Raw genomic sequence first — 12319 nt, forward strand, 5'->3', positions numbered from 1 at the left:
TTAAATTTTCAATTATTCATGACAGTTATTTCAATATGATCAGGTTTGTTTTCTCTAAGAAGGAAAATTGAAGATGCTGTTCTTCGTGCTGAGATGTTCACATCAACAGCCTTAGAAATCGAAGAAGCCAAACGAACTAAGCACGAAGAAATTCTACGTGCTTTTGATATGTGGGATGATCCAGCTAAATCCAATGAAATTCTTGTCAACCTGGCTAATAGCATCAAAGTGGTTGATTCTCTTAAGGATTTAAGATACATGGTAAATTATTCTCCCATTACTTTTGCCAGAACTTTGATAAATTATTTATCTTTTACTCCATGATGGTGTGAGGATTGTTTTGGCCATTAAAATAGTCTTGCGGATTCTGGTAAGCTGTACAAAAGCATGAGAGTGTGGCAGTAACTTCAAACAAAAAAACCATGCAATGAGACTTCTATGTCTGAGAAGTTTCATACATATGACATCTACTTAGATAGCTGTGCTATAAAGAAAAAATTTTCACCCAAAGAAAAAGAACGAAAAAAGAAAAAAGAAAAAAGAAAAGAGGAATTACTTCATAGTTTTATCACTTGAAGCCATTTAAAATTGAGAAGTGGAGTTGAGTTTCTTGCTGCTTCTTCCACCACACCTCTTAAAAAGTGATGAAGCTTCTTTCATTAAATTCCGTATCCTCAGAAGGTTAGCCAGAATTTTTCTTCCAATATGATTATAATTAATAACTTTTTATGATCCTATGGCTCAAGAAGTAGATTTCTATAACCTTTGTGACTCGGTCGCTCCAATTTATTTTCAACGTCTTTTGGATTTCATCAAATTTGAAAAGAAAGTGATAATTGTTCTAAGTCTTGTTCCTGCAGGTAGAGGAAGCCAAGTTGATCAAGCACTTAGCTGAGGTGAATGCCATTGATTACGGGCTCTACAAACAAGCGTATGATGCATCTTTGGGTGCAAATAAGATTTTGGATCAATATGAGATGTCTAAGCTTCTTAAGGGACCATTTGACCTGTCGGGAGCTTGTCTGATTATAAAAGCTGGCCCTGGAGGCATCTATCCTAAGGTTTGATGAATGTAATATTTGAACTTCATTATGTGATTCTTTGGACTTATAACTTGTGAACTTGATTTATATTTGTTGAATTTTGTTAATACACTCAGTGAGAACTAAACCCGAATTATTATGCACTTCAAAATTGTTTTTCACTTTAGCGATTTTTCACGATCCAAATCAAGTAGTGTCTTCTCATGATTTGCTTTGTTTCAAATCTTTATATAATTGTTTCCAAATGCAAATGAATCAAGAGGGCTTTGTTAAGTTGTCAATAAATAACTCATTATAAAACTTTGTCATATCTAATAACATGGGTGTTGATGCTAAGGTTTGAAAAGATGATTTACAGTAGGATATTATCATGTTGTTTGGTCCATATTATTTGATCCCAACTTTACCCAGTGGGACAAAGCTTAATTGTTGTAATTGTAAATCAAATATTTCTTAACAGGTAAACATTTTGAACAAAAATATCATAGTTGTTCTCCTCTTAGAAAGGAGTTGTTTTTTCTTTGGCAATTAAAATTTTAATTTACATGCACTGCCCAGTAAAACCCTATTCTTTCATTACATTCATTTCTTTTTTATCCTGTGTGTTTGTTTGTGTGTGTGTGTTTTATCAATACATGGTTGCTTCCTATGGTTTGGCACATATTCATCTTAAGGTCTTCGGCTTGGGTATTCTAGAAGGAGAAAACTAGCATTGCTAGAGTTTAATAATTTGTTCCCACAATAAGTCAACTCAGCTTAACTTAGGGTAGCTAGAATCTAGTAGACTCCAGATATTAGTGATTTAGACAGAAAAAGAAAGAAAATTCCGTCAGTTAATGAATTTGATACATGTCATGTTTGTTTGGAAGTGCTTGTATTGAAATGAAGTATCAACATGGTTTCCATCAATTAAAGTTATGCTTTATTAGGACATTCTCTAACAAATTTGAGGTTAATTGTTTGAGATTTTTCTTCAAGTGCTAAAAGTTTCAAATGTATCCATTTTACAATTGGTTAATCCTAGAAAGCTGCTAGGCACATCGCGACATTCTAAAGTTGATTTGTTGACTATCTGCCTTAAGATCAATTTTTTATGTTCTCACTATTCATTTGAAGGTTTTCTGGTTTTTTTCTTTATTTTTTAAAATCTTTTGCTCAAATTAGCTCTGGGCAGAACGACTCCTTAGCATGTATCTTAAATGGGCCAAGAAACAAGGTTATGAGGGAAGGATTGTTGATAGGTATCCATTCAAGAATGGAGGAATTAACTCAGCAACGATAGAGCTTGAATTCGAGTGTGCTTATGGCTATCTTTCAGGGGAAAAAGGAGTTCACAAACTGATAAGTGATTCCCCAAATGAGTCTTCAGAGCTTGAGGTCTGAACAATTCCTTTTGTCTTACTAAAAGTAAACATTCATTTCTAGTGCACTGTTATATTCACATGGCATATTATCATAGAGACATTTTTCTTGGGAAGTAGAGTCTTTTAATTCCACATCTTTAATGTTAACTCTAACTCTATCATTGCATAATCATTGTACGGATACGCATAGTTAGCTTGAGCTTATCATATCTGTTCTTATAATTGTTGTTGTTACTGTTTAGCAAGCTTTTCTACTAGCCGTTACAAATCGACCTTGTTTCTGAGTAAATAAAACTTTGAATGCTAGGAAAAGTTTCAAATATGACGTTGTAGCTTTTAGAAACTGTGTAGCTCTAGATTTCTGACATTATGTGTCTACAAACAAACCACGATGAAGTGAGAGGTCATGCATGTTTCACCTATTTGCAGTAAAAGTTAATTAAAAAAAACTTGACCTATGGAATCTTTTATTTGTTCACATGGATAATTATAAAAATACAATGACAAAAGATGGAACTGTTTTAATTTACTTAAGTGAGATCGTTGTAACCATCCTTTGTATATGAAGGACGTTACCATTAAAAACATTGTGTTTTCATAAACTAGAAAATGTATTGCAGAAATGCTTGATGGATTCTGGATTGGATGATATTTCAATGACACTAACTTGAGTTCTGATCATTAGCCTGTTATCTGGCTAGATTTGTGACAATGAGGTTCTGCAACATTATTGCTTCGGTTGATTGGATTATAATTCTACAATCATCGCATGGCTGTTGACATTTTATATTTTATTGAAGCTTTTTTTTTGTTATTTTGAGCTTTTGACTACGCACCAGAAGATTTGATTAAATCATTTAGTTTAGAATGCTTATTGAAGTTAAATTTTACAGGCTAGCTTGGCAATTGTAGATGTTATTCCCATGTTCCTTGAAAATCCGTGTGATCTAGAAATTGATTCTGAGGATTTGATTATCTCATCGCCCTCGATTCCGGTAGAACAGAAGAAACAAACTGGTCTTACAGTCTGCATTCAACATATACCAACTGGCATAAGTGTCCAGTCATCTGGTATGCCTATATTTGAGATAAAATATTTACAATTTTGTTGTCTGAAGCTGAAATTGCAATGCCCCGCATGTTCTGATACTTAATTTTTCTCCCTTTGGTCATTGATGATATGCTACTTTACTTGCAAGATAGCCCAATTACTTTGCATTGAAACATTTGCAAAATTAGTTTCCGTCTCTTCCCGCTGCAGTCATGAGGGAAAGTGTCATTGCTAGAGCTTTCTGCCATCACTGATTTTGCAATGTACTGCATTACTTGTTACATTAGTATCCTTTTTTAAAACATAAAAAATAAAGTAGTTCCGCTAATTTCCGATGTGAGAAATTGGGATACCCTGCCGTCACTGTTATTTTAGATAACTAATGGGTAACAAAAGTCAAAAAAGAAGGGGAACCTTGGAGGCTGGAGCAACGGTTGAGTTGTTTCCGTGTGACCTCAAGGTCACGGATTCAAGCTGTGGAAACAACCACTAATGTAATTATCAGGTTACGGTACGTAAATTACATCTTTTGGGTGCAGCTCTTTCCCGGACCCTGTGTTAACATGGGATGTTTGTGTACCGGACTGTCCTTTTTTAGTGGGTAACAAAAAGCTCCTCATGCAACATTATGGATTCTTTGCTAGTTCAGAGAGTGGTAGATCCTGAAAATTACAAGACATTATTTTCACCAAGTATTACTTTATTGTAGTAACTGTCAGTTACTTCAAGTTGTTTTAAGTGGTTCTGCTTTAGTTTTCTTTAAGGTCTTGAACTTTGGATATGGTGGACGGTGGAAAACTGGTGCCGGCAGAGATTTGCTTTTATAGTTCGTCATCCTAGCTTAAACCAAATTAATTAGATTTTCTTCTAAAAATTGTTGCTATATAAAGGTTGAATGAGCATCAATATTCACTGTATCTTACCCCGATCTTTGGATTAAGGACTCAAAACTGGACATGACTTGTTTCGGAAATTATTAATGTGATAGATATTTAGAGGTCATATGATTCTATTTAACAACTTCTGTAATACTTACTTTGATTTAATCAAGGTCGCAGTTACATTGATTTCTAACATCACTTGGAGAAGTGTTTGTTGGGGATAAAAAATAATTGTCATCAGTCATATTTAATCTATTAATAATATGACACAACTTAATTACACTGCCAAGTTTGTCCCCTATATTAGCACTTTTAAAAGTTGATACCAGACTTTTCTTGATTAATTAATTTCATTTATTTATTACTATTTCTCCCCTCTCCCTTTGTTGTCGTTTTACAGGTGAGAGAAGCAACTTCGCAAATAAGATGAAAGCACTAAACAGATTAAAAGCTAAACTTCAAGTGATAGCAATGGAACAAGGGGTTGAAAGTATAAGGAGTATAAGCAAGGGCAAAATTGTAAATCCGGTGCAAGAAGAAACCAGGAGTTATACCTCTCATCCATACAAGTTAGTACATGATGTAAAGACTGGCATTGAGTTGCCAGACTTAATCTCTGTCTTGGATGGGAATATTGGACCCCTTATCGCAGCTCACGTTAATACCAGACTCATGTCATAAAGTTTTAGAATGAATACCTAATCCGATCTGTAATTATTATTTTATTGGACAATATGATCCATAGTCAAAATAAAATGGCAATTCTAAGCTTTGGTATTTTCCTTTTAGAAAAAAAGATTAATAATCTTTTAATTTATAGACATTTAAATTCTCGAAGATTTAAAAATACATTTAAGTTTTTGACATTTTTAAAACTTAAACATATCGATCTTTCATGTTCACTTGAATATGTCAGACATAACAGAAAAATTAAATATGATTTTTGTTTTATTGACTTGGTTAATACTGATACACACGTAGAAGAGTTTTTAAAATAGGACAAATTAGATTTAGAGATCGATGTGTTTAGATTTTGAAAAGATCAAAAACTTAAACATATTTTTAAATTCTCAGAAATCTAAATGTTTGCGGACCAAAAAGTCAAGATTCGATTTGTTCTTTTTTCTTTCTTTTATATTAATTACTTATTCACTACGTTCTTGATTTTGTTCCCGTAGTTAGTTTAGGTAATTTTGTACACATATCAGTGATAAATGCTAGACTTAGAATGTTTATTCCTTGATCACAGCCTAACATCTTTTAAATTATGGGAATTTGAGAATTTTGAGAATACTTGAAATTTGTACCATTGATATATTGAGAATTTTTTACTTGTTAAATGTTAATGATTAATATGAATTATTGTATTGGAAATTGAGTTTTTTCCCCCCTAATTAGCATGGAAATTATACCTGTGTTTATTAGCAGAAAGTGGAGCATTTTATATATTATTTATATATTTTCTTGTGTGGTATTTATTTTCTCTTTATTTCTATCATCCTAAACTTAGCTTGTTTGATCTTCTGATTTTTATCTATTATTACGTACATGTATTTAAAATGATTAAAGTATTTTTGTCTTTGTAGCCACAAATTTTATAGCCCACCTATTATATTAATCCCAAGTTAGCACTTTGAATCTCTTATATCCTTTTTATTTTTAAATAGAATAATATAAGGCTAAGATGAAATAACAATAAAAATACTTATAGTCTAACTCTTTGGATAATATAGAATGTTATGTGTTTAAGTAGTTTAAGCATAAAATAAGAATATTATGTAAGAATATGTATACTTTTTAATTTTGTTATGGAGCGTAAAATGGTGTAGGATATGGGGTGCATGGGTGCTATATGCGTGTGTGGTGCCAGTTACTTAAAATTGGACGGTCCGATTTAAGGATTAGTAATTGGACAATCCGATTAGAGGAACACAAATTAGACCGTTCAATTTGCGTCTTCTAGGCCACGTGTCAAGCATGCATCCTCTCCTGGTGAGGATGTAAACAGTTGAATTAGCATTAGTCTAATAAATTAGTTACTATTAGTAGGAAATTATTAACTTTTAGTAATAAATTAACATGTTTTGTGTAGTTTGTAACACCCTACCATACTTAGTCTTATACTTAAGTCATAAGACTGAGATAGTAAAGTATTACGACCTCTATAAGTAAGCATATAATAATAATAATAATAATAATAATAATAATAATAATAATAATAATAGTGAAAGAGATATTTAACTAGGAGTCTTGAAAAATGGACAAAACAAATATGCAAAATAAAAAGTGCAATACTCAGAAAAGAAATTACTTGCGTGCTAAGAAACCTAATGGTTACAGATATGGAAAAGTGAGAGAGTAAAAGAATGCCAAGAATACAGTGAAACTAGCTCCTAACTCAATCTGCGAAGTCAAGGCTGGCCGAAGAATATTTACATATACATAAGTATCTCAAATACCCAAAATACAATAATAGGACCCTAGCTCTCCTGTATCCTCTCTAAGGAACAAAATAATCAAGTTTCTCGGAGAGCAAGCTAAGTATACATATATATACAAACTGAGGAACAAAAAATAACCCAGGAACTGCTCCGCTTCAGGGATCCAGACGCCTAGCGAGGAGCCTCTTGACCTGTATCTGAAAACAATAACACAGTATGGGGTGAGAACCAAAGGTTCTCAACATGGTAAAGGTGCCATGCATATAATAAATAAGGTCCTAGAAATGTCAGAGACAATCCTAGAACTCCAACATACAATTATAAGACTTAAAACTCTAAGCAGAAGCCATCAAAGGGGTAGGTAACCTAAAGAATTCTAACCTTACATACTTTAAACCTAACATTAACTCCAAACCAATCCACCCTTCCTCCGCTCCTTCATCACCAATCAGTTTACACAGACAAATAAGCGAACAAAGCAAACACAAGTAACTTACAAGTAATACAGATAACAGGTACAACAAATAGCATGTTATGATCACGTAGGCATTCCCAAACAGTTCACAAATAAGCAATTCAAACAATGTGCACATGATGTATGCCTGTCCTATGGTTGTTGATATCAACTGTCGGTTACGTAGCCATTCCGACATGTTCTCAAGCTTAAAAATACACCATGGGGAGGATCCCCAAGCTGACATAGGAAAAAGAACGCCCCCAAGCTCAATAATATCCATGGGACGAGTCCCAAGCTGACATGGGGAGAAGAGACAACACCCCAAGTTGACATGAAAAAAAACAATACCCCAAGCTCAATAATAAATACGGGAAAAATCCCGGCTGACATGGGGGCAGTGCTCGAAGCTCAAGTCATTCAATCACTTCTTACAATTTACCATTTTCATTCTCAATACTAATTCATGTTCCATCTCATCATTCTCAATTTCACTTAACTCATTGATCATACATCTTATTGTTCTTGATTAATTAATGTTATCAATTCTCAAATCCTTATATTACTCGCTTACTTGCCTCATGCATTTTATTAAACTTGTAGAAAGTCAATTATTTAAACCTTAGCATCAGGACTCGTTCACACACGCACCTCCTTCTTATATAGTTCGTCATTTTTAATCTTTACTTCCTTCCCAAGTTGTCTCTATTTCCTAGTTTCAGCTAATTACTAGCCTTACTAATAAGATCCAGGGTTAACAGGGCAAAAATAGGGGTGTAGAAGTTTGAAATCATGTTTAGAACATAAAAACACAGGTGCTGAAAAATAGGGTGTGTGCGTACGCACACATGTGTGCGTGCGCACAGCTCAGAAAGATATCAAGACGTGTGCGTGCACACGAATGCGTGCATGCGCACATATCTCTTGGTGTGCATACGCCTCACCTGTGCTAGCGCCACCAACAGAAGGCCTATCCCAGTGTGTGCGTGCGCACACTTTCTGAAAAATACCAGGTGTGCGTGCGCACAACTGTGTGTGTGGGCACACGCCAGAAAAACTTGATTCTGTTGTAACATTCAAAATTTCAATTTCTCGCACCAATTTTTCGACGTCCATAACTTTCTCTACAAAATTCGGTATTCCACAAACTTTATATCAATCTCAAGCTTATTAAACATTCTTTAATATAAAACAAACCCCATTTGCATCCCAAATTTGAGGAGTAAGTTATAGACTTTCAAAGTTTATCAAAATGTACTTTTTACCAAAATACACCAAACCCCAACTTTGCCCAAAACCACATTCCCTTTTCAAAACCCATTCTTATTCAGTTCAACATACCAAAATCATCAATACCACTTACCTTTCACCATCACACAACCATTCTTACAACCCTAACTCAAATATATCATATTTTCTCAACTTTACACATTTTACTCACAACCAACATATTATTCCAATTTCACATGTTATTATTATCATAAAAGTCTTCAATCTTTGTCACAACATTATTTATCACAACAATACCAATCAATCAAAAATAAACACCCATAAATCATTAAAACATACTCCAACAACACCTTCAATTTACCATTATTAATTCTCATAACACATACTCATTAATTCAAACACAAACCTAACCATCAATTTACCATCAATATCACAAGACTTGTCATTTAAGGCATAAAACCATTTCAGCTTATCCTATAGTTCTCTAGCCTAAGTTTTCACAAAACCTTACATGTTATATACCTAAAACCTAAACCATACCTTGTATGTGCCTCAATCGAACCAAAGCCCACTTATTCCTCAACTCAACTTGATCCTATAATCATTAATTTAACCAAAATTTTAACATCCAAAAACCTTAATATTCCCGAATTAAATAAGAGAGAATAGGAGCTGAGATTTTGATTTCCTCACCTTGAAAGGTACTGGGTTTTGTAGAGCTCAATGCCGCAGACGCGTGGCCGTAAACAGTGTGGCGATCGGAGCTACGGATAAAAAGTTATCAAGGATTGAAGTTTAGGTGAGGGTTTGCTTCTTCTACTCTTCCATGGCTGCCCAGCAGTGTGTTTTGCATGCAAGAAGGGAGAAAGAAGATCTGAACTCACTTTATTAAGTGAGTGGGTGGGGCCCATGAGTCTGATTTAGGTCCGATTCAATCGGTTTAGCCTGTTCGGCCCAATCTTGGGCCGATTTCTTTGAAATTGTTGTCAAAATTTTCGTTTCAATTAGCTCTATCCTATTTTAATATTAGATTTACATTTTTAATTTTCCTTATTAAAACTTAATTTTTCTTTTAATTATTTGCTAAATTTGTGGGGTTTACATCCTACCCACCTAATTAGGAATTTTGCCCCCAAAATTCAAGTTTAGTAACGTAAGATAGGCGCATTGATCGTTTCTCTTTTCAGGTTCAAATCCTCAGGTGTGTTCTTCCATTCCAATTCTTATTCTGTATTTATATTATACGTGGAGAAATACATCCAAGTTTAAATTCTTTAGTCTCAATCTCGCACCGACTCTTAAAGTAATATTTAATAATGTGTAACTACTTTTTCTCGAGGAAGTTCAAAACCGTTTCCGCTCTCAAGTGTCTAAACAGTAATGTTTTCTAAGGTATGGAAGAATATTAAGGGACTGAGATTTATTTATTGTTATGGTTAGGTGTTATACGTGATGATAATTCAAGCTTGTAAAGTTAATAAATCCAGAGGTAATTGAATTACTGGAATGGTGTTTATTGTAGAGTAAAGGGATACTCTATATGGTGGGTACAACAAGTTTTAAAGATTAACAAGATATACAAGAAGGAGTTAAGGTGCACTCTCAGAGAATAATTGAGATTCGAGCTGGTTGAGGAGCACACCAAATTAAATAAACCTTAGCTGCTGCAACGGATTATCTGTTTTACGAAAGAGGGAAATTCCATTCGCGACAAATTCCTAAGATTCACGAAATTACATTATTATGACAAGACAAAGTCAGATTCATTTGTAAGGAGCAAGACTCGTGCAAGTCAGGGATAGGATTAGGAGTTGATCCATTCATCATTTAAGAGGAAGTTCAGGGTAGAATTCTATCGTAAGCTACAAAAGAAGGCTAGGTCGACTCGAAAGGATTCACTAACGCACTCTCCGGTCCAATTTATATTTCATACCGGGAATGCTTGATTGAACGGGTCTCGTGCTCAATTTTATAATCCTTCAAGCTTATGATTTCCATCGATTCTAATAGTGTTGTCACACCACTTTCAACTTTCTCGATCCCTAACCTATGACTTAAGTGGTATGTTTTCTCTTCCAATCTTCTTTTACTACATAACTCTAGCTATTAATCTTCAAGAACCTAGTCACTCTGACGATCGGATTTCCTGTCGGTAAAGAATTTCACAAATATATAATCGCGTTGTAAGTACAGCTTCTAAACCAACAGAAAATCCTTTCGTACAAACGTTTGGTTGTCACAAGTAAGAAACCCCTAAATAAATTGATAACCGAAGTATGTAAACTTCGGGTCGTCTTCTGAAGGAATTGCAGGGAGGTGTTCTTATTATTGGTTATGAGTTTGTAAATTGGGGTTTTGGATTAAGAAATAAGAAGAGTGAATTGCAGAAAAAATAAAATAATAACGATAAAAAGCCTTGACTAGGAGAAGATTAATCGGAAGTTCTATCCTTGTTGGAATTTTCTCAAGATCAATTAATAATTAGTAGTTGTTTCTACTTAGTTAACCCTCAACGAATGAAGGGATGTCAAGTTAAAAGTCAACTTCTATTCACAAGTCCTAATCCTTCCCTTGGGAAGAATTAGAGTTAGTTACTAACAAGCCAACCAACAACGAACCAATTACAATTGAACTCTTGAGTATCCCAACTCAAGGGTCTCCTAATATTAATCAACTCCAAAGCCAAGTTGGAAATCCACTCTCTTAACATGAATGCTATTACACCATATCATAACATAAATCGAAGAAAGTAATCATAAATATGAAATATCCCAAATTGCATTTAAATAGAGAATCAAATCTAACATGAAGAGTATAAGAGAATTGAGTAAAGGAACATTGAACCTGTAATTAAAAAGTCCTTGAAAGAAGAAATCTTAAATCCTAACTCTTAATTCCTAAGAGAGAGGAGAGAGCCTCTCTCCCTAAAACTACATCTAATCCTAAAATTATGAATTTTAATGTTGTGTATGAATTATTGAATGAATGGATAGATTCTCCCACATTATAGCCTCTAATTTGTGTTTTCTGAGCCGAAAATTGGGTCAAAAAAGCCCAAAAATCGCTGATTGCGAAATCTACCACGCTGATTTTTTGTCACTGCGACGCGTCCACGTGGAGTACGCGTTCGCATCGCCTAACTGTATAGCCACTATGGCAAATTATATATCAAATCGAAGCCCCGGACGTTAGCTTTCCAACGCAACTGGAACTGCATCATTTGAATCGCTGTAGTTCAAGTTATGATCATTTGAGTGCGAAGAGGTTAGGTTGGACAACTTAACAATTTCTTCAACTTATTGTATTCCTTCCACTTTTGCATGCTTCCTTTCCATCCTCTAAGCCATCCCTGCTCTGTAATCTCTGAAATCACTTAACACATATATCAAGGCATGGTAATAAGAGAGGATTAAACATAGCAAATTTAAAGCCCAAAGAAGCATATTTTCAATCATAGCACAAAATCCGGAAGGAAAACGTAAACTCATGCAATTAGTATGAATAAGTGTATGAAAGATTGATAAAATCCACTCAATTAAGCACAAGATAAACCATAAAATAGTAGTTTTATTAACCTCCCCACACTTAAACATTAGCATGTCCTCATGCTAAGTTCAAGAGAAGCTATAAAGGAGTGAAGATGAATGATAGAGAGTATGCAATACAACCTATCTATGTGAATGCAACTACATGCAAAATGTTTCTACCTACTTGGTTAAAAGTAAACAAGTTCTCCAAGACAAACATAATTCAAATTCCACTAATTCAAATCATATAATAAAAGAAAAGTAAACTTGTAAGAAGATAGCTCATGAAAGCAGGGAACATAGAATCAAGCATTGAACCCTCACTGGT

At 34.2% G+C, this 12319-nt stretch overlaps 1 protein-coding gene across 2 annotated transcripts in view; it reads left to right on the forward strand.

Moving 5' to 3' along the window:
- The window catches only part of LOC112789670 (peptide chain release factor PrfB3, chloroplastic), a 6926-nt gene extending 1810 nt beyond the window's left edge, over positions 1 to 5116 (forward strand). For both annotated transcript variants that reach the window (XM_025831661.3, XM_025831662.3), the window contains exons 2-6: positions 44 to 261; positions 861 to 1061; positions 2208 to 2420; positions 3301 to 3478; positions 4740 to 5116. In XM_025831661.3, the coding sequence (XP_025687446.1) occupies positions 44 to 261; positions 861 to 1061; positions 2208 to 2420; positions 3301 to 3478; positions 4740 to 5020 (1091 nt within the window). In that variant the 3' untranslated portion in view covers positions 5021 to 5116. The remainder of the gene's footprint in view (positions 1 to 43; positions 262 to 860; positions 1062 to 2207; positions 2421 to 3300; positions 3479 to 4739) is intronic.
- The last annotated feature ends 7203 nt before the right edge of the window (positions 5117 to 12319 follow it).

The sequence above is a fragment of the Arachis hypogaea genome, chromosome 3 (genome assembly GCF_003086295.3).
Source record: "Arachis hypogaea cultivar Tifrunner chromosome 3, arahy.Tifrunner.gnm2.J5K5, whole genome shotgun sequence".
NCBI lineage: Eukaryota > Viridiplantae > Streptophyta > Magnoliopsida > Fabales > Fabaceae > Arachis > Arachis hypogaea.